At 36.2% G+C, this 22,130-nt stretch overlaps 2 protein-coding genes across 7 annotated transcripts in view; both read left to right on the forward strand.

Moving 5' to 3' along the window:
* Nucleotides 1–752: 752 nt before the first annotated feature.
* Nucleotides 753–6,232, forward strand: LOC110859761 (beta-galactosidase). Of its 2 annotated transcripts, none has more exons than XM_022108745.2 (16): nt 753–1,154; nt 1,430–1,447; nt 1,540–1,675; nt 1,836–1,899; nt 2,028–2,122; nt 2,300–2,341; nt 2,417–2,552; nt 2,667–2,761; nt 2,860–3,067; nt 3,146–3,195; nt 3,280–3,410; nt 3,529–3,670; nt 4,886–5,020; nt 5,161–5,421; nt 5,695–5,923; nt 5,993–6,232. In XM_022108745.2, the coding sequence occupies exons 1-16, from the start codon at nt 934–936 to the stop codon at nt 6,055–6,057; spliced, it is 2,028 nt and encodes a 675-aa protein (XP_021964437.1). In that variant the 5' UTR covers nt 753–933; the 3' UTR covers nt 6,058–6,232. The 2 variants fall into 2 exon arrangements, with proteins under 2 accessions (XP_021964437.1, XP_021964438.1); XM_022108746.2 differs by having other exon boundaries at nt 1,027–1,158.
* Nucleotides 6,233–10,380: 4,148 nt separating this feature from the next.
* Nucleotides 10,381–22,130, forward strand: part of LOC110859975 (dystrophin) — a 57,419-nt gene continuing 45,669 nt past the window's right edge. Inside the window, exons 1-17 of one of the 5 annotated variants that reach the window (XM_022109015.2) lie at nt 10,381–11,097; nt 13,259–13,491; nt 18,066–18,127; nt 18,200–18,233; nt 18,316–18,374; nt 18,455–18,556; nt 18,637–18,705; nt 18,796–19,843; nt 19,920–20,024; nt 20,091–20,197; nt 20,282–20,524; nt 20,628–20,726; nt 20,791–21,043; nt 21,113–21,273; nt 21,365–21,603; nt 21,670–22,007; nt 22,084–22,128. In XM_022109015.2, the coding sequence (XP_021964707.1) occupies nt 13,395–13,491; nt 18,066–18,127; nt 18,200–18,233; nt 18,316–18,374; nt 18,455–18,556; nt 18,637–18,705; nt 18,796–19,843; nt 19,920–20,024; nt 20,091–20,197; nt 20,282–20,524; nt 20,628–20,726; nt 20,791–21,043; nt 21,113–21,273; nt 21,365–21,603; nt 21,670–22,007; nt 22,084–22,128 (3,061 nt within the window). In that variant the 5' untranslated portion in view covers nt 10,381–11,097; nt 13,259–13,394. Of the gene's footprint in view, nt 11,098–13,258; nt 13,492–16,369; nt 16,449–17,337; nt 17,828–18,065; nt 18,128–18,199; nt 18,234–18,315; nt 18,375–18,454; nt 18,557–18,636; nt 18,706–18,795; nt 19,844–19,919; nt 20,025–20,090; nt 20,198–20,281; nt 20,525–20,627; nt 20,727–20,790; nt 21,044–21,112; nt 21,274–21,364; nt 21,604–21,669; nt 22,008–22,083; nt 22,129–22,130 lie in introns of those variants that run through there. The other 4 variants (XM_035859917.1, XM_035859916.1, XM_035859914.1 and 1 more) reach the window with 4 other exon arrangements.

A 22,130-nucleotide genomic window follows, 5' to 3' on the forward strand; every position in this document is an offset into this window, starting at 1 on the left:
CATCGTCTGTGTAGCGTGTTCTGCCAGAAATGAAGTGATGATGTCTTCACGCGATCGGGTCGGGTTTAGATTGATTTCCTGTAAAATATGATAAGTGTAAGAAACACAGGAAAAATCCACTATTGATTTGTCAAGTCGTCATGAATAATAATGAAACATGGATTTGTGAATGGTACCACGAAATTAAATATCTTGATGACATTTCTCTGTCATTCAGGTTTTATTTTGGGTTTAATATTTTATGTATGTATGTGTGCCAATTTGTATTAATGTGAAAACCCAAAAATGACACGATCCGGGTATCAAATTTCGTTGGAATATTGCTTGTCGATAAATATTTCCAATATCTACTTGCAATAATACTTTACACAGCATTTCGAGTAATATGGAACTATAAAGAAAAGTGTCAAATAAAAAACGTCAAATTTTGGTTGAATGAAAAAAATCAAACTGGAACAGCCTTATGATCTCAAAATCATATCGTGCATAACTAAATATGTACTTATGTAGATACATACAACATACACCCCAAACTGCGTGCATTTCATGCATGTATTTCAATATATATTCGTTACTTAATGCATGAGCTTCGTCAAATCTGACTCCTCTCTGCTCGCCCTTTCACAGCAAAAGCGCTGTTGAACTCTAACTGTATAGTTAATAATACTTGCAATTCGTGTTTAACGATGATGCTATATTGTATGTAGTAAACACTCCAGAAATGGGAAGATTATTGCCTGATATACCCTTATCATCGATGGTGTTACTGTTGTTGACAGCTGAAACATGACATGAGGTTGAACCCTCCAATATTACTAGACGCCCATTGTCCCGACGAGTCATTCTGTTGCCTAATTTTATCCCCACGACATTCACTTAAACTTCACCAACTTCCTCTTAAGTTCGTGTTTAAATAATCAACTTGTCATAATAATGTTGTCCAGATATTTGGCATTTTTGCTGATATCATGGCTAACCGTGAGAGAAATTGAATCAAGATCTTTCACAGTGGACTACGACCAAAATTCTTTTTTGAAAGATGGAGAAAAGTTCCGTTACGTGGCTGGTTCAATTCACTATTTTCGGTCGCCCGAGGAAAGATGGGAAAGCATTTTACAAAAAGCAAGACTCGGTGGGTTGAATACCATCACGACGTACGTAAGCAAGGTTTTTCCTTATAAAATATTGCAAACAATGTGAAACAGACAATGATTACGTGGGTTTTGAACAAATCCGTATATATTTTTCACATGATACATATCTCTTTTTTGATTTATTACATATTCTTATTTTGTCCGGGACACAAAAAAGTATTCTATTTTCAGTACCACCTCACTCAATAGTGGTCTTGTGCAAATATTTGCAAAACTTCTCTTCATAAAACCAATAACTAGTTGTTATTTTTGCTCTATAAACACTTTATTTGCAGATATGTCCCGTGGACGAGGTATGCTACACGTTATTAATATGTCGCTTTGTTGAGCAAAAATCATTAACAATTATGCACACGAGTAACTTTTATGTATGCCTCCGTGTTAGCCATCAACACTTGCCAGCAATGGATTTCAACTATAAAGGAAATTTAAATGTGTTCAAGTTTCTGAAACTTGCGCAAGATAACGACCTTCTGGTCATCTTACGACCTTCGCCTTTTATTGATGCGGAATGGGACATGGTATGTGAAATTCACATTGTGAATCGAGGTTGATGGGAAGGAACGAGATTAAATCGGGGAGAAAGGATGCTATTTGTATTGTTGCAACATAACTTTGCTATTTTGACACGATTGAATTCCTATGTTTACAAAATAAGAAACGTTGTTGTCGTCATTTCAGGGAGGAATTCCATCGTGGGTATTATGGGAAAATCCTGATATTAAACTACGAAGTAGCGACCTTGGTAAGAATAAGTTAGATTTTGCAGAGAGCAATATGAGACAAAATTAAGAATCTGGTTTATTTATTTGCTTACTTAACGTAACCATTAAGTAACAATCACCACGGTTTATTTATACATCTCATTTTCAGACTACAATTACCACGTTGCTCGATGGTATGATGAGCTTTTGCCGAGATTGAAACCCTTCCTCTACTCAAATGGTGGACCTATTATTTCGATGCAGGTTTGTGGTTGAAATGCCTCCCTTGTTTTGGATGTGGTTTCATTGTTTCTTATTTATGCAATACAAGCCAAGTTGAAATGATGGCAATTTAATACCCGCGTCTCCTGTTCATTCAGTAGCAGAAGCAGTGAAAGTAAAAGTGAAAGTAACACAATTATTCTAATTCCCTCGCCGCAGGTGGAGAACGAGTACGGCTCTGTGGGCTGTGATAAGAATTACGTGAGCTTATATTATGATTGCTGTATTTGTAATGATGGTGATACTCACTTTGTTGGTACGTTTTATTAACGCTAGACCTCATTTCTACGGGATTTACTCCGACATCATTTAGGAAATGATCTCGTTCTATTTACCAATGATGGGGCTGCCGATCCAAACCTTAAATGCGGCAGTGTGCCGGGTGTACTTGCAACGCTTGATTTTGGACCAGGTTACATAAATAGTTTCTAAAAACTTTTAATTATATGAGCTCATTATACAAGATGCCTACAGGAAATGGCAGGTTTTTCCATAATTGAGATACGTATTCCCTTGCCGCTTACAGAACCACTGTCCGAAATAAAATTAAGGTTTGATCTTGAAAGGAAGCACAATAATGGAAAGGGTCCCCTCGTGTGTTCCGAGTTCTACCCGGGCTGGGTATGCGAATACATGCAGTTTTTAATCCTATTTCTACTAAAAACATTGTAACATTAGTTCCTTGCAAACAGTTGCTAATTGCAAATCATTACGTGTAGTTGGACCATTGGCAGAAACCGCATAACAAAGGAAAAACGACCGTGGTTTCTACCGCGTTAGATAATATGCTGGAAATGGGAGCAAATGTCAATATTTACATGTACCATGGGGGCACGTCCTTCGGCTATATGGCTGGAGCTAACCTTGATGGCGATATGTATGACCCATGTCCAACCAGTTATGACTACGATGCTCCTCTTACAGAAGGTCTGCATTTTTATTTGAAATTATTATGCCTCAACAAATTCTCATAAAAATATTGTACGGGTCTATCTTTCACTCAAGCTGGAGATCCAACGGAAAAATATTTCGCCATAAAATCGACCATTGCAAAGGTAAGTAAATAGCACAAATAATGCATAACAATGTTTGAGAGTGATTTGCATAATTTATTTTAATAATACCCTTTGTGCGGAAAGTATATGGAAGTTCCTAAAGAAAATCCGGTCGTGAAGAGGAAAGCAGCCTATGGAAAGGTTGCTTTGGAACTGTACACGAGCGTCCATGATACAGAATTTCTCACTTTATTTGCGGGGAGATCGATAGCGTCGTAAGTTCCATGTTCACATTTAATTTGAGTTATTATAAATGCGGAATGTGGCATATCGATTGGAGATTAAATACATGTCAAGTAATGTCATGCAATTATGGGACATTATTATACGCAGTTCATCCGCACTTTCATTCGAGCAGCTTAAAATCGGGTCAGGATTTGCCTTGTATCAAACACCCATTGATTTTAAAACTTCGGATCCCATCGTACTAAAAACTCCGCAACTGAGAGATCGTGGCATAGTTTTTGTAGATGAGGTCAGCAAAACTTTGCTTTCTAATGCCCTGGCTACACTACCGACGTAATATTCTAGAGTTTACTGGTAATATGGGAAAATGCATAAGGCCAGCTACATGTGTAACTTGCAACCAGTTCAGAGTTTACTCCAGAGTTTTACTAGTAAAATTTCACTAGTAAAACTCTAGAGTTCAGAGTTTTACTACGAACTCCAGCTATACCAATATGCTACTTCAGCGTTAAACATTGAAATTTTAAGCGCGATTTCCAATTTAATGACGAGAGTCCACTTATTTTTCCAAACATTAATTCTTCGTCTTCATTTAATTTATAAGAACATTTAAATCAATGGAGTCGCAAATAAATATCGAAGTTGTTGGTAAAAAAAGCAAATCATTTTTCGCAAGACGAGAACCTCTCATTAATACGGATTTGGGGATCGCCTGAAAATCAGGCTACAGGCCATGACGAAATTCTTCGACAGTGGAGCGACATATTTTGAAATTCAGACACGAAAATTAAATGAAAATTGAAAGCCCTGAAAATTGATAGCCATGAAGAGTGAAAGAGAGCAATAAACATGTACTAAATATGATAAAGTTTTATGTACGTATTTATTTTTCTGCTATAATATGATAATTAACAAATTGTAAATACAGTTGAAAACAACGACTCTTCATTCGCTATTTAATTAGTAATTAAAGGGCCACAGATTTTCATTCATTGGCAAAAGAGCGTGCCATATGGTCACGTTTTTCTTTTGCGGATGTAGATACGTAAGCGAAACTCGATAAGCCCAGCAAGACCTTCTCTTCTTTACTTTTCCAGAGTTTCGCACTCTCAACAGGGTCTTCACTTGATGGAAGGGAAATGGTGATAATATAGTCAGTCCTGGACGTCTAATGAAATTCCAAGAATGAAAAATTGACGAGCTAATTATTGTTAAATCCATGTCGAAAGTTCAACCCTTTCTCGACACTTATTTTAAACTAAATTATTATTTTTTAGATGGTAAATTTTTAAAAGTCCCACCTCTGAGAAATAACTCTGAGATTTGGTACCCTGAAAATTACAACGGTACAAAATGCAATGTGGCTGGAGTTTTTATTTCAGCGTTAAACTCTAGAGTTAACTCTGAAAAAATTTACGACAGTAGTGTAGCCAGGGCATAATAAGCATTTAGCTTTTAATTTACTGCATTGCACGAACTACATTCTCTTTTATTTTATTCGCAGGAGTTTGTCGGAATTTTATCTCGAACTGAGAATAATTTTGCGATTCCTATCAGAATCAAGTTGGGACAGACGCTCACCGTTTTGGTGGAAAACCAAGGCCGTATTGCGTCTGGAGATGCAATAGGAGAAAATAAGGTGCACAGACAAAGAGATAATTGAAGTTGGGTTTTTTATTACGAGAAAGCAGTTAATTTCGTGTACCAAACTATCATATTAAGTACGTGCTCAATTATACCAGACCTGATTCTACTATGTATACCTACTGTTTGCTGTAGGGTCTCGGGAATAATATTACGCTCGGGACACGTGCTCTTCATAATTGGACAATTTTTCCATTAGGGGAGATCGATGGGAAGAAACTTTTAAAGTACAGTCAAGGACTGAAAGACAAGAGTCTCCAAATTAAAGAAGATTTCTTTTCTGCAATTCGCAACCGTGGGAGTGCCCGTTTTTTTGCTGGGAATTTCACCTTACCTCGAGGCACTTCTAGGGATGAAATATTGGATACGTACGTTCGACTAGATGGGTTCAACAAGGTGAGATTTTTTTTATTCAATTTGATCCACCCTGGTTTTTTTCGTCAGAAGAGGCAATTTTCGTCTAATACATAGCTGCGTAATACAGTTTGATTGGTTGCAAATGCATATACAGCTTCCGCTTTCACACGGTCTACTGCACTTATTTCGTCTGTAGCAAAGTGTGCCAGAGCGGATGTTCACATAGATATATGCATGGATTTCATGGAAATTGCAACCTCCACACAAATACTCAAGTCTATGTATGTCTCTGTCTCAATTAATTACTTTCAGGGCTTTATCTGGATCAATGGGATCAATCTTGGCAGGTACTGGCCAGTTGTCGGGCCTCAAGAAACTCTCTACCTTCCCTCGACATTCCTGAAACCCTTTCCGGATACCAACACGTTCATTGTCTTTGAGTTGGAACAAGCCCCAAATGCATGTCTGGGCATTCCAGCCGAGTACAGTGGCAGCAGCAGCGTCTGTTACATCACAATGACTGATACGCATGTGATAGATGGTTCGTCTACAATTCAACCAACTCATCTGCTAACTAACAACTCTGATTTAAAAAATTGTCTCTTAATAGCCCCCACACCTTATGACGGGATGACGACGAGGACCAGTGAGGAACGCTTTTGGCAGAGAACATAGCTTGATGATATGTAATTGCCCGTGGCCTTGCTATTTAAACAATGACGATTTATATTTGAACCCAAATACATTTAATGAAAACGAGAAACAGATTGAGGCGAATTATTACTTGTATATTATTAGACAAACAACATTGAGATAATAAACATTTGCCAAAATGAGGGAGGTTGTAGGACATGATGATGGTATTGATGATGCCAAAGGTTTTGTTGCATATTCATTAAATCGGGAATTCCACTGATTAATGCGGAATACGGTGTGACCTTACTTTCATTTAGATCATGGCACAAGGCTTCCCCTCGCATGATGTAATAGGCTTTGGTACACAAACACATACCGGAATCATCTTGAAATACATACATAAAGTAAAGGTTAAGCCAGTTATGACAAGTTTTGATACGCTTTGATTATCTGTTTTGATGATCTTCAAATTTATGAAAACTTTTATTTATTTTTAAATATTTGTGTACATTAATCTAGATTTCATATCCCGTCATCTATGTAAGATGACACTACGTTATCATCAGCTTGATCAAGTGCAATTTTCTATGTAGGTAATGTTGGCCCCGTTACAATTCGAAATGCCAACACACATTACACCACCGGCATGATTACCATTACTGCCGGATTCAAGAGCACACCACATTCCAGATTAAAGATCAGATTGAGACTAAATAATCCTTAGCTCCACACTGAATCATCCCAAGACGACACGGCAAAGAGTCACAAGATTCCTTCATTTTGGCAGCACAACGCAACGCTACAGTTTTTGTAGCACGACTCCTTTAGGAATTGCCGAGAGTGAAAAATCCATCTTTTTTTGCATTTTCTATTTTGCACTAGTAGCATTTTATTTGCATCGTAACAACAAAACTGTACATAACTAAGTGCATATTTCCCTTGCAGCAATCCTTCCGGAATCTGTAATAAGTAGTGTGACGCATTTTGTTGTTATAAAACAAGGGTTTTTGTCTTTCCGTTCGGCAAAATGACGAACAGGATGGCTCAACCATTTCAACCATCATTTGGTTCATGTTTACATTTCATCTACATCCACCCCTATCATTACATGATGACACTCCTTGCGTCAAATGTTAAGATATGTCAGTTCGAATTTCGAAAACCGACAATCACAACCCAAGCCGAGGTACATCAGGAAAATCAGTTCAGTTCAGTAGCACTATATAAATCCACGAAATGAGAAACTGAGTGCCATGATTCTCATGGCACAGATTTCTTATAGCTACATAAATCCTGTAATGGTTATTATTACGACTATAAATATACCCAAAGTGTGTGCACTTACATATACTTACTACTTGTCTCTCTCACCACTATTTACTCATCCCAATTCCGCTAATGTTCTTTCCTCACAAGAACGTGAAGAGACCACCACTTAGAAATTAGTTACGCATTTACATTTGACATTAGGATAATTTGAGATGAAGCATCCGTTGAGATACGTTCTTCAACCCGTTCTTCACGATACGAGGTATTCATCCGCAACGGAGATGAATTAATCTCAAATTGCTCCAATAATTATTCCTTGAAGCGATATAAATATAGACGTATCATTATCGTCAAAGTTGACGGTATGCAATTTAATGATGGTCTGTCGGTATAATTTTGCTAACAAAAGTATGTGTGTGAACACATGAGATTCGTACTTTCAATACCAAGCGCATCTGCAAATAGCTACTGGAACAAGGTAGTGCACCCACGCAGCTACTTATGCACATGTAGTCGGCGAGATTTATATGACACAAAAATTTAAACGATGTCTGACATGACACCAGGAAGAGAAAGAATGATTACAGTTGTTCCATGATTTCAATTCTGCGATGATTTTTGGCTTTGAGGTCTAATCAGTAAAGTAGTGGGGGCTAAATAGCTGGGGAACCAAGCTAATCAAATTAATTGAAGGAAACGACTTACTTTCAAAGGGATATTGAAGGACTCGTTTATTTAATTGGAAGAGAACGCTTCTCTCAATCCTAGAAATCAGAGTTCAGAAAAGTACTACGTATAAAGTACAAAGTCCAGTCGGGCTAACTAAATAAATATGAACGGATGATTATTTTATTCCCTTGCCATTGGGAGAGAGGGTCATCATCATGAAGTTAACAAGTCGTTACTTAAGGATCACTTTAAATCTCGAGAAGATTATTAATCCTTGAACATTTTCTATTCATCCAGTACATATTTTCGACTGGGAAGCGTAGGGTGCGACCCTCTCCCAGTATAATTGCCTTGATCATTTCGTACTAAATAAGGAGCCGACTTTTTTTCTATTAACAATCATTTCACGCTTGAAAAGCATTTCTTTTGTTTATTTTGTTTCACTCGCTTAACTAGTCACCCATCATTTACATATTCACTGCATTTCCCAATAGGTACGACTAACACGGCGAAACTGAGACTATGTACATTTGTATGTATAACTTTTACGTTGCTTTTGTTCCCGTAAATTCTTTACAGATGTGGAAGGAAGGAAGGAAGGGAAGTGATCTTGCCTTCTTCTTCCTTCTCTCTCCTTATTTCATTTCATGGTTGCCTTAAATTTTCTCAAAGTTGTCGAACGGTTTGCTAGGTGCGAGAGGATGGACATGTTTCACAGGCGTCCGAACATGTCAAGTTATACTTGGAGATGAATGTAGAGACAATTCACCCTCTTCTCATGCCCACATAATAAAGTAACGAACTGAAAATGTATTAACAAACCAGCAGAAGTGCATGCATTCATTCAACTATTTACTATTTTACTTACTACTACTACTGCAGCATGGATGGACTATAAGTGTTGCAGTAGTGATGATAGTAATGGTAAATTAAGTAAGTAAGTGACTCAGTTAAGTTTACTGATCTATGTATACCGTATTTTCAACTTTCGTTACGTTGTTGTTTGTTATACAGGAGGAGAGCATTTGGAAACAAATCTTATTACATGGGGACAGAAACAAGGAGACAGGAATGAGGACAGGACAGGAGACAGGAAGATTTGTGTTGTTTGGTTCAATTCGAATACAAAGCAGCACAGGAAGCTGGCTACGATTTTAAGGGAGAATAGTAGTGAAACTAAAGTGAAAATATGTATATTAAGCTGAGTCTCTCATACACTGGGGAAATTGCAGTCAGTCTGTTTATCTTTGTATATAGTCAAATTTTATTAAGGTTTTCCCAAGTGTCGAAATTTTGTGTGACAACTATTCATAAAACAAAACAGCAGCAGAAGGAGCTTAGAAACCTCCTGTGCAAAATTATGGACCTTGACAATCGTCATTAAATTAGCAAGGAAGAGGTAAATACCTACCAGAAAATATTAGAAAAGTTTCGAAAATAAAAGTCAAACTTTAGTTTACAACTTTTGCTTGTGTAAATATTTGAACATGGAAACTATACCAGTGTCGTGTTGTCGTGAATATGATGGACTTTGTAAGAGTCTCAATGTTTGCAAACAACATGTCCAATAACAACCTCTTCTTTCCTGTCCCTTTAAAAATTGAGACAAACGTGGCAGTCGAGTGGAGGTACTGAAACATAGATTTGTTTTGTTTTGTTCAAAGCACTTTACTTACTTATTGTATCTAAATGATGAAACTGCTTCTGTTTCTGGCATGCAATAATAAGGGACGGAAGTTGTGAGATCGGATTTCAAGTGACACACACGGGAAACTGGAGCAAAAGTTATCCAAACTGAAGGATGCTCGACATGAAACCATAACTGAAAACAAGCTTCAACTTTTCACATGGTTTTCAGCATAGGAAAAAGTGATTAATTCTTCCAGATCGTATGGTTCTTCTTCAAAAAAGACGAATAACATCGGGCACACATGTTGGCTGATGAAGTAACTCATTCATTTCCGTTAATCCTACCAACTTCACCCAATGGAATAAGGCAAGAGAATGAAAGAAGGCAGGATTTGATATTCATTAATCTCACTACAAGACCACATTTGCATTCTGAAAGCGTGTGAAAGTGACAAAGTGGCCCTAAAAATAGAGCAGTGGCTTCATTCTAATGTGATATTCTGCTGGCTGTTGGTTGTAAAAGTTGTAAAGCAGATAAGACCTGTGTACGTATATATTTGCAGTGGTTGGTATCAACTAACAGTAAAACTACCAGCGGTGTCATCTTATTTCATTAGTTTTCACGTAACCTCGTGAGCTGTACGTTTAAACGGGCAGGTTGAATCTACTACAGATGCATGTATTCATCCTGTAAACTTCATTAAATAGAAGCACACAGCCAACTAACACGAATTACATACTCCATGCAATGATATGACTCCACTCATCCCGTCGAGATCATCACACAAAGATCAAAAACATTGTACCTCAGTCAGTGATTTGAAAGATGTTGGGCGAGCCTGTCTGTGCCTGCCCGATTATTCCGTTGGGGTCTCAAGAGTCAGGCTAAAAAACCGAGAGTGGTGGAATTATCTTTTTGCTCCCACTGGAAATTGAAATTGCAGTCTCGAGTGAGTACAGATATTATTGGTGTAGTTGAAAGTGAAACGTGCACACATGCATAATTACAGTTTGGTATTGAAACCTGTGGTTGATTTGAAGTTTTTCAGCAAGTCATGTGAAGAGCAAAGTAATTCCTTCGAGTGGGAGATCCGTACGTAATAAATAATACGTTATAATAACATCAAGGTGAATTTTGCTATAAGAGTTTAAAGTGAAATTAAAATACGTGATGAATATTATTGAGTGGAAGTATGCATGGAGAAGATCAAGAGTCAAAAGTCATATTGAAATGAGTTTCACGTATGCACGGTCATGTGCCGGTTGCATTTTGAGCCACAATGCATACATATAATTTTGGAATTGTGACGACGAGTGAAGAAGAGACCAAGTTATTGATTACAGCGTAGGTGTAAGAAACGGTGAAAATTGTGAAATTTTGTTCCTTTTTACAAATTGTTATTACAAAGTTGTTTCGCAAATCAGCATTCATTACTCGTTTGCATGATGCACACGAATAATTGAAGGAATAAATTGGGAGCTGTGTCATTCTGCTCGGATGTGATATTTACGGTAAGTAAGTACTTATTACTAGTAGATAAATATATGCAGTTTTTAAGAGAAAATTTAATTTTTAGTCTATAAAGATGGTGAAAGTAGGTTACATATTTAGATATTTGACGTTTCGTCGACTTTACACATTACCATCATTATCTCATTATTACATCTCCGCCGGTTATGAAACACCAAGTTATTTTTGTGCACTTACTTATTTCCAATCTATTTATTGACACAGACACCAATTTTGCGAATCATTTTCGCAATTGAGTCGTCATTGCAGCTGAAGTAGCATAGATAATAACATGGAGAAAATAATTTGAAGAGAGTATTAAGCTTGTTACTTTCCGTATGAACATTTGCTCATGTCGTGGAGCAGGATCAATAAATAGCTTTATTGCTGCTTATTTCTCTTGATAAAATCAAAGTGCTTTCCAAACCAACCAACAAAACTATGTAGTTTGGACTGTGAGATATGTATAATAAGCCAGCCTCGAGAAAACCTTTCCTTGCAGGTATTCACAATTAGAGTAGTCGCAAAATTCATACAAGACTTTTGGACGTATAAGTACAGTTATGAAGCGAATTTATTACGATAGCAGCACCCATTATTACATTGACCCGTCATAAAATCAAATGTTTCCTATATCTACCATTTCCTGTCTTGACTTGAACAACTTCACATCGTTTTTAGGAAAGTTGTACTGGGTCTTGTTTGAAGAGAATTTCAGCCCAGAAACATATTTCCAATCGTGTTTGCGTTGAGGTTAAAGAGTGGACATGCAAAATTTATGGACTTTGTGTTCAAAGGGAATATGTCCGAGTAATCAGAAATATTCAACAACTGGGACTCAAGTACTTTAACCCTCTTCAACACGTCAAAAGGTTTCGTATCGTTACTTTTGTGGATTGTCAGCATAGTGTTTGGAATTAATAACTTGGTTCTCTGTGTATTTATTACTTTGGGAGGCCCGGGCGTTCTATATTTGCTGATCTATTATAATTTGAGCTTGGACATCATTTTGTTCTTTATTATCAATGATTGATTGATCGATCGATACTGGTTCCAGCACATTTATTAATAAGCATCTTTTAATTTAGGACTCGGTTATTACTCATTATTGACATTTGGGTAGGTTATAAATATAATATTATGTAGGAAATGGAGCACCAGGCTCAAGATGTGCTGAGTTGACGACGACAGGCTAAATTAATGACTTTTCCAAATCAACCAAAACTGAACCGTCCCAAACAGTTCAGTTTATTATTAAATAGTCAATAGTATTTATTCTGTACATTTTTCATTAAAATACAGAATATACGTAACCCTAAATATTCAGTTTAGTACAATAGCTCAAGCTTCTGCATATGTGAAAAGTGTTTTTTTGAGTAATTTTGTAAAATCACTACATCCATTAAAATGTGACTGACTTCCGGAACATAGCGCAACCTATGATTTTGTTCAGCTTACGATATACGCTGTACCGATTTCCATTCCATTTCAAATCACCTGTGTACAAAAGCTCTGTAATCATGCTTCTTTGGAAAATCAGACCACCAATCTCAGATTCCATTGTCCAAGAAAATGCAGGAAATACTTACACAGCCAGCGCTGTAGATTTCAATCAAATACCAAAACCACACTCTATCATTTCATTCATTTCATGATGGTGGTTCAGACAGATCCTTTTAAAAAACCTAACTTTTCTCACTGACGTGGCACATGAATGTAGCTTGTCTCGTCATGAAATCTTTCTCATGCAATTTGTCTGGAAAAAGTAGTCCATGAAAATTCCAATGCTACATAATGTCCAAAATATAAAAAAAGTAGGCCGAAAATTGAAGACAAGTGTCAAATCTAGAAACTTTCACCAAAGAGAAAGGTGGTTCAAGTTCACATATCTATTTGTAAGTAGGTCAAACAAAGGATCTATCAATCCAGATCCGTTCAATTTGCCAATTTCGGTAGTGTCTCGGTGTAATGTAATTTCTTTATTTAATTACGTACGTCACATGTTTGAGTACTTTTTGATGTAAACTAATTTTCACGTTCGACTCATCTCCCAGTGGTTTAGAAAATGCATTTCACATTTTTATAAATTCCTACGTATGTATCTCATGAGATGTCTTTCCACTCCGGTAAATACCAATTCACGTGAAACTATTTTGATTACAGTTTTTATCAAAGTGCGGTCCGTCTTCCCTGGAAGTTTGAATTATCTCAGCCAAAAGAAGGATCTGCACAGGAAATTGCTAAAGTGAAAGTAGTGGGAAACACGGAAAAGTGAAAGTTTTTACCAAAGTGGAGAACAATGGACGAAGATTGTGATAATGACGACAGAGGATCTACCAGGGCAAAGAAGAAAGACGAATTGGAGCTTTTCAACGAGCGGATCAAAGAAGGAAAATGTAAGCCCAAAATTGAATTGAATAATATATTCATCCAACTGTAGCCTATAAGCCTGACACATTTTACTTGCTTTCACCATACGCGAAAATATTACATGCGTATTATTGGGTCACAATAACCTGACAGATGTTGCGAATAAAACTACTCTAACAAATCAACGCAGTATAAGATACATATCTTGGGTTTATGTATGTAGTTTCAAAAAAAGTTTCTCAAATACATGTTTCAAACATGTTCAAATTATTATTTATTTCCATATTTCTTACAAATCACGCAACGTAGGTGATTCCAAGCAAGGTAATTTTCTCCTGAGTAACTTCAGCAAAATTTATACACGATATGAATCCAAGTTATTCTCAGCATAATGTAAATATAAATTTATGTGTGCACGCAACCCGAAATTTTTTGAATTTATTCTCTAACCAAATTATATTCGCACATTTTCCTGTTCTTATTTGCCGCAAGTAATTGCAGAATAAGTTATTTCTCAGGGAGAAAGCAAACTTTCACCACGCGAACTACTTTGCATTAAACGACAATGAGATGAAAATGAGATTTATTTTGCTTTGTAATATCACCGGAATATTTTACTGTTACCAAATCCTGTCAACCGTTCGAAAAATATCGATCACGCCACGGCCTTCTTTATCCAAATGGCAAAGCTTACTCTTCGCTAAACCCCAACCCCACCAGAAGATGTAGACGGTAATATCAAAATACAACAAAAAAGTTTCTCACAACTCTTCCTCTCTCTTTGATACCAACAAAATATATGACGCTGCAAAAATCCACCACGTTATTTTATACGACCTGAGACATTAACCCACTCTGGTTATTTTTAGTTATCATCTATCTAACAAACTAGTCGTAAATGTCTACACGGCCACAAGTATATCCCGTTATCGTAAACTTTTTGCTTGCTTACGCGATCCCTCCGCTAGAAAAATTCTGCTTATATTAAAAGATCTGCAGCACACAATGCTACGTGTGTATAACCGACTAGTGCATATTCCATTTTAAACGAAATACCAGTTAAACGAATTCAAAGCTTACGACTCCATGTGACCGATCAAGTCCGGAAAATGACAGCCAACAACATGTTTTCTCCATGTTGTGAACTCTTTATCTTTCCTACAACGATAATGTCGTGCCTGATAAAATATGACGTTCCCTTGCACCGGAAGTTGTAGAGCTTTCATTACCCGACGGCATGTCGTCAATGAAGGATCTCACCGAGTAGGAAACTCGTGTCATGATCCATCAACGTTGAAGTGAGGCTTGTCTCGAAAAAAAATCCAGCAGCGTTTTCGTTTTCTTCTCTTCTTGTGTGCACATGTGAGGTGTATTGTAATAGTATGCATTTCATTTTCTAACTTTGGTGTGGGATGCATTGTGCCAACAAAACGGGAGGAGATGAATATACACAAAAAAATCTAAATCGGTTCGTTCGCTATTTAGCTGAGATATTAACTTGGGTGTGAAATACACCAATAAAATTATGATTTAGCATAGTCCAACGTAAATATTTTAGTCTGCAAATGCATGCAAGTGTAGTGTAAACTATCCATTAAATCTGGGATATTACGCTTTTAAAAAGCTAATGCTTCACTATTTTAATAAACACGCAACGGGGAATGCATCCAAGTCACTTTATCGATGAGATATGTAGATCCTTCCTAAATCTATTTTGATTCATGATTCCACGCATCACACCAACATCTGGACCTTGTCATTAAGACAGTGCTATAAAAATGTTCAATATCGCTAATGCATTGAAAGCTGTCTATATATAACGCTCTTCACACCTCAAAATTAACCATTATTAATCTCATTTTCGCCTTTTCGAACGTCACGAGTATTTGTCAAAACATAACATTGGCCTGAAAAGAAAGCTGACACTTTTTCACTCGCAAACAGATAACTGTCGTTCCTCCTTTATTATAAATACCCACAACGACGAACTTTTTCTACAAGTTGAATATGTATACATACTAGAATGCACGAGCTTGGAACTTAATTCTGCATTTGCACTCTGGCTTATAGGAGCATTTCTAAAATGCGATATTGCGTATCCAATAACCATCGCCATCCATCCATCCGGTTCTTATTCTTGGAAGGATAAGAAGAACGGGTGAGATCAACCAAGTCTTGTGTGTAAAGGTTGGACAGATCCAAATCCAAAACCTCATGTTGATGGCTCATCGTCTTTTTCACTAGATGCCTTCCAACTTTTGTACTTTTTTATGCTATAGTAGTAAAAATGTAAAAGCTAAACTAAACCTCAATACACAACCCATCGCTCAAGAATAAGTCTGTTGTTTTGTTTAAGAATTTGCAAACTTATCCCTGAGACTCTATCTTCTCAGATTATTTAGGTTTTCGCTGCTGACAACAGAAATGTACACAGAGAGACAGACAGGCAAAAATCAAGAAGAAGGGGGGTGCAGTAAAAATCAGTATAACTTTAAACTACAGTTTACTTTAAGAAACGAGGTGAAGAGCAGCAAGTCAATCTCTGAGAGCATGAGAAAGATTCAAAATAAGAAAAAGTTTAGAGTTTTCTTTCTACTAAACCAATTTCCAAGAGCTCATTAAGACTAGAAAAAGCTGGGTGAATGCTGGTTTTAATTGACGGGTTTTGCTCGTTCATTTTTTTCCTACCTATTACCGAGAAAATATACGATTAGTATTAAACTGAAATTTCTTCATGGAGAACGAAGTATAATAGAAAATGTAGAGTATCACTAATTAAAGTTAATGGTTCATTTCGTAATTTCGATTTGATTCGAAAGAACTAAATTTGTGTAAAAGAAAGAATTAAGTGCACGATTTGTTTCGTAAGAAGATGTTGGGGTTTTCATAAAGTTTTTGTATATAAAATCAATATAAATCATGATTGGAGGATACCGTCGTCAATTACCAGGACCCAGCTTACCCAGAGTTGAGAATGATCCAGGTACTTTTCAATGGTTTTAAAGAGATGAATGAATATTATTTAATAAAGCTCTTCACATAAGATTCATAAATATGTATGTGAAAATTTTCACTTTCATGGAAAGTGAGACTACAAAAAGCTGTGTAGTACAAAAAAGCTGTGTAGTATCTATGTGTATAATAATTAGCCTGCGAAGGTTGGTTTTATAAAAGAAAAGATTACAGTTACACATTTATATAACGATAATAATCTGCGTGATATATTTTACTGACTGTGGTACATCTTGACATGAAAGTACCATTAATCATTTTGCAAAATTAACTTTCATTCAACCAAGATTATTAGGTATTTAAGCAGTAGCTATGTCATAATCAGGTTCCAACTGCTTATGCACCTGTCTGCAGCTTGCTTATATAACATTTTATGTAATCATCACTTTTAAGTAATAATTAATTAATTAGTATTTACGTTTTTTTCTGTGGTGTACACTTTGCACATTCTGATGATTTATAATTATTCTTGAAAATCTACTCCCATTCGAAACCTATAGCTTTTTTAACACGTACTTATATTCCACCCAACATTCCACCCGTATAATCCTTCCCGTTAAGACAATGCATTAAAAACCATTGTCAACAAGGGAACCACTTCCTAATGTTGATGTTAATTGCCCACCTTATTATGTATTCATTCACTTAAACTTTACCCTGCACGCATAATAAATGAGTTGAATTCTACGTACCCGAAGTGGTTCTATTATGTAGGAGATGCACTTTTACATTATCATTGAATGTGTGCATACATACATCACCACAAAACACAATAGTTGGCTCAAGTGAGACTTTTACGCTTTTTTAACATCATCTTCTCATCTCATCTCTCCACCATGTTGCCTTTTACACTAGTTTCGAGAGGCAGGGAGAGGCAGCAGAGCTACCTGTTGCTAAATAGACCTTTTTTTCTGTTTTTATTTACATTTTGGTCAGTTGTTAAAAGTTAAAAGTTAAAAAATAATAATATATAAAATTTACCAAATTTTGCGTATCAAATTTTAATAGTCGGCCCAATTCAATTGCTTTTTTAACGATGCAAAATTCAAGGACAACTGCATCCAGTAAAAAGTTCAAGTTTAGAGAAGTTTTTTAATACTTGTCATTTTTGATTTAATTTAGTGGGGGGTGTAGTTAAATAGTGGTGTTTTGAGTTGTTAAAAGGCCTTTGTTAAAGGGTGTCGAAATCAAATTGGAAATTGACGCTAAAAATTAAATCGACGACCGGCTCGGCCTTCAAAGTATGACCAAGCCGTTGACTTTTAAGTGATAAACTGTCCATTTAAAGGAATAATCAGGAAATGGACAGTCCGACAAGTCCAACGGTTCCGGGGGGTGTTCCCTTCTTTGGTATTTTACTTGTTTAAATTTTATAATGAAAATAGTCAACAGGTGTTATTTGGTTTGGAGTGTATGACCTTGTATTTAGTGATCAGAATTAGTTGCATAAATTCCTTATCAATTAATTGACTTATGTAGTTATTTGTTACTGAACCAGGACCCAGATTCAATGGGGAAAGAATGTCGGCTTAATTGTTTTTTTTTGCAAAGACATAACACAAGATTATGGATTTTTCAATGATTTCAGATGAAAGAGAAGATGTGCAAAAGAAAACTTTTGGAAAATGGATCAATTCCATGTTGGCTCGGGTAAAACATTATGAAATTAGTTGTGTTAATTATTAAGGATTTGGTTAAAAAATTTGTTTAACACTTTAATAGGGAAATCATCCCCCAATCAAGGATATGTTTTCAGGTATAACAGTTCACTTCTTTTAATAGCCACGCCTTGAAAACAAAGGACAATTTTATTTATTTCGAATTTCAACTTTTTTCAGATCTCCGAGACGGAACCAAACTTCTTGCGTTATTGGAAGTCCTCACAAATAAACAATTTGTAATTTTTTCAATAATACAGATATAAATAGCAAATGTGAAATGCAAGAAGTATGTTTTAATTGTTAAATTGTTTTCAAGAAACGCGAGAAAGGACGGATGAGGGTCCATCATTTAAATAATGTAAGCCGTGCCTTAGAAGTTCTGAAGGAACAAGGGGTCCGTCTAGTTAACATAAGCAACGTGAGTAACACAATATGTATATAATATAACTAAGCTAATATAAATTTTGTTTGTATTAACATTCGATGTTTCAATTATAGAACGAAATTGTTGATGGAAGTGCCAAAATTACATTAGCAGTTGCCTGGACCATATTTTTACATTGGCAGGTTGGTCATTCATGGTTTGATACTTGTGGATTAATGTAATTATCATACAAAGACGTGTTATATTTATATTTTGAAACTATTTATGTTTAGGTCAATGATATCATGAAAGAACTCATGGCAGCAATGAAGCAAAATAATTTGGAGAAAGCTCTACTTGCATGGTGTCAGCAAAATACTGAACCTTATCCTGGTGTGGACATTAAAAATTTTACGACATCGTGGTCCGACGGACTTGCCTTTGCAGCCCTCATTCACCGTTGGAGACCAGATATTTTAGATTTCGGAAGTGTCGTCTCAAAGTCTGATCGCAATGAACGGCTAGAAATGTCCTTCAAAGCTGCTCAAGATGCGCTAGGAATTGATAAGCTGTTGGACCCCGAAGATGTTAATACAAATGTGCCAGATAAAAAATCTGTTATGATGTACGTAATGTGCCTTTTCCAAGCCTTAGCCCATAGTGGTCTGGAACCACCACCACTGCCAACGACAACATCCTTACAGGACGCTATAGTATCTGCAAAATTAGAGGAGGAGGCGTCCCGTGGACCTTCAGTAGAGTTAACATCGTATCAAAACATTGTGGAGGAAGTTTTATCATGGCTGCTTATAGCCGACGATAGAATATCCACGATGGAGCCGATTAGTGAAAATCTTAATGAAGTTAAAGTACAATTCCAGGAGCATGAGAAATTCATGCTCTCCTTGACTGACCATCAAGGTGACGTTGGTGAAGTTCTCCAAGAAGGCTCAAGACTGCTACAAGAATCCAAACTTCCACCTGGCGAAATTGAAGAAGTTAGAGCACAGATGAAATTACTCAACACCAAATGGGAGGACCTGAGGGTAAAAGCTATGGATCGTCAAAATAAGATTCATGAAAAATTAATGGCGTTGCAACTTGCCGAGCTTGAAGCATTAAAGGAATTTCTGACATCCACGGAAAACCGAATTTCTTTAATTAAACCCCCAGAGATACATGATGAAAATTCATTAAACGCGCAATTACAAGAACAACAACTATTACATGAAGATATTTTGAAGGAACAAGAGAGGGTCGTGTCGTTTTCCAATCTTGTAGTCGTTGTTGATGAAAGTAATCCAGACACAGAGTTTTCAAATATGGAAGACCAACTTGCAGGTGAGTGATATTATTTATTTTAAGCTTTGACTTTATATTGATCATTGAAATAATACAATTCATTATTTAAACGTAGCTTTAAGTGAACGATGGTCACATATTTGCTCGTGGACAGAAAAACGTGGAAAAGTTTTAGCCAAACTAATCGATGCAGTTCCTATGCACTTGGAAAAATTAAAAGGTTTGTTCGTGAATTAACAAATTACCGTATTAATACATATCTCATTATATAAGTATTAAAATTTAGAATTGGAGAACTGGTTACATTCGCAAGAAAAACAATTAAAAGAAGTTGAAGCAAATCCTAACGAGAATTCCGAAGATACGTTAATGGAAAGATTTGAAAAGCTTCAAGTAAATATTTTTTATAGTGCTCTGCCTAAAATGAATATATTAAATGCGTATGGATTTTACTAATCATATGTAATATTTGTTTAGGGGTTGCAGGGAGATATGGAAAGTAAAATGCGTGAAATTGGTGATTTACAAGAGACTTTACAAAGAATTAGTGAAGAGTGCAATAAAGAAGCGGGTGGAGATACGACATCGAAATCTGGAGTCGAAAAGGGATCCGATCTCAACATTGTTTCTGATGGGGACAATAAGCTAATGGCCAAAATAGAATTACTTCAAGATAGATGGGATGCCTTATCGCAGATTCTTGAAGCACAAAGCCAGAGGGTAATTTTATTGGATATTTATGCGTATTTAGTTGTTTTAGTTTTTATTTGTTGTGTTTAACTTAACATTTCTAACGGATTTGTGTTTGAACCAATTAATCAAGATAACAAAGTATGGAGTAGTTAAACCAGATCCAAAATCACCTCATTTTGCCACTGGGATTTCCGTTGATTTTGTTGACATTGTATCAATATCTAAGCAGGTGTGTAGCTAATATTTTAGATTCAAGTTTAATGATAACCTTGGATAATTTTGGGTTACATCAGGACTTTCCGAAAGCAAAGAGGACAAAAATAATGAATGAATGGGAGAATAATTATTCCCGAGTTAATGAGTGGGTACTGAGAACCGAAGGTCTTGTCGATGCCAGCCCTCCCAGTATGTGCACGTTTGATGATCTTTCTGTCGATGAGCAACTCATGCTCTGGGAAGATCTGGAAACCGAAATGACAGGAAACGAAGAAGTGTACGAGCAAGCCCTAAATGATTCGAAAGAACTCATCAAATTTTTAAAGCTCGGTAAGTTGTTAATAATCAACTGTCAAACAAAAAAAGTTTTATTCTACTGAATTGTTTAATTATCTATAGAATCTCAAGACTCGAGTGAAATTGAGAGCCAGGCTGAAGAGATGGAAAATAAATGGAATAAAGTTAAAGGTTTGTTGTCTAAACGCAAGGAGCTGATAGACTATTTGTTGGTCAAAAAACAACTAGCGAGCGAAATGAGATCTCTGTTAAATGTCCTTGCAGTAAGAAGTCATTAAATATATATATACATACGTACTCATGTAATACTCTCTGTTATGTAAAACTTGTTGATATCTTTATTTCTTTTTGCAGACTTATGAAAAGTGGCTTGACAATCAAAAAACGGTGTCACCTATTTCTAGTGAGGGCAAGAGACTACTAGAACAGTGTCGTGTCAAAAAGAAGACCTTACTTTCTCATGAGGGTCGTCTTAATAAGTTTAAAACCAAAGCCAGTGATACTTTTGAGCAACACAAAAACGCTGAAGAGGATGCCGAACTTAAAGCAGACCTTGAGGGTTTATTTTCGAAATGGGATTGTATTGTGAAACGGTAACAGATTCTTTCTTCACTTTTACGGTAAGAATAATAACGTCCCATTCTCGTCCTTTATTGCAGATTGACTGAAAAGCTTAACGAACTGGAAGATATTAACGATATGACCATTGAAGAGAAATTTAGTGAATCATCTCAAATTATACTACAGTGGATAAATGCTACGGAAAGTTTCCTGTTGTCAGAAGAAGTTACATTGACCGATTTGCCAACAATGAAACAACGACAACTAAAACTGGAAGAATTTGTCAATGCCACAGCATCTCATGAGAGAAACCTGGCAAAAATTGACAATTCGTCCCAAACAGTTTGCCCTGAAGCTGGTAGCATCGACGAGTTAAAATCCCGTTATACTGAAGTAAAAGCTTTACTGGAAGATCGGAACGACCAGCTTAAATCATGTACGAATTCGTAATGTGTGTATTGTATTGATGATGTTGCTAATAATATTGTAATCTGTGAATATATATTTTGCAGTGATTACAAAAGTGCAACAGTGGCAAGAAGAAATGACTGGATTAGGT

Source organism: Folsomia candida, unplaced genomic scaffold (genome assembly GCF_002217175.1).
Source record: "Folsomia candida strain VU population unplaced genomic scaffold, ASM221717v1 Fcan01_Sc028, whole genome shotgun sequence".
NCBI lineage: Eukaryota > Metazoa > Arthropoda > Collembola > Entomobryomorpha > Isotomidae > Folsomia > Folsomia candida.

What these genes read in the sequence shown, in the direction of transcription:
- LOC110859761 (XM_022108745.2), top strand. Translation starts at nt 934, where the DNA reads ATGTTGTCCAGATATTTGGCATTTTTGCTGATATCATGGCTAACCGTG. An exon ending in CGATGCTCCTCTTACAGAAG is followed by an intron (nt 3,068 to 3,145) that starts GTCTGCATTTTT and finishes CTTTCACTCAAG; the next exon opens with CTGGAGATCCAACGGAAAAA. An exon ending in TGATACGCATGTGATAGATG is followed by an intron (nt 5,924 to 5,992) that starts GTTCGTCTACAA and finishes GTCTCTTAATAG; the next exon opens with CCCCCACACCTTATGACGGG.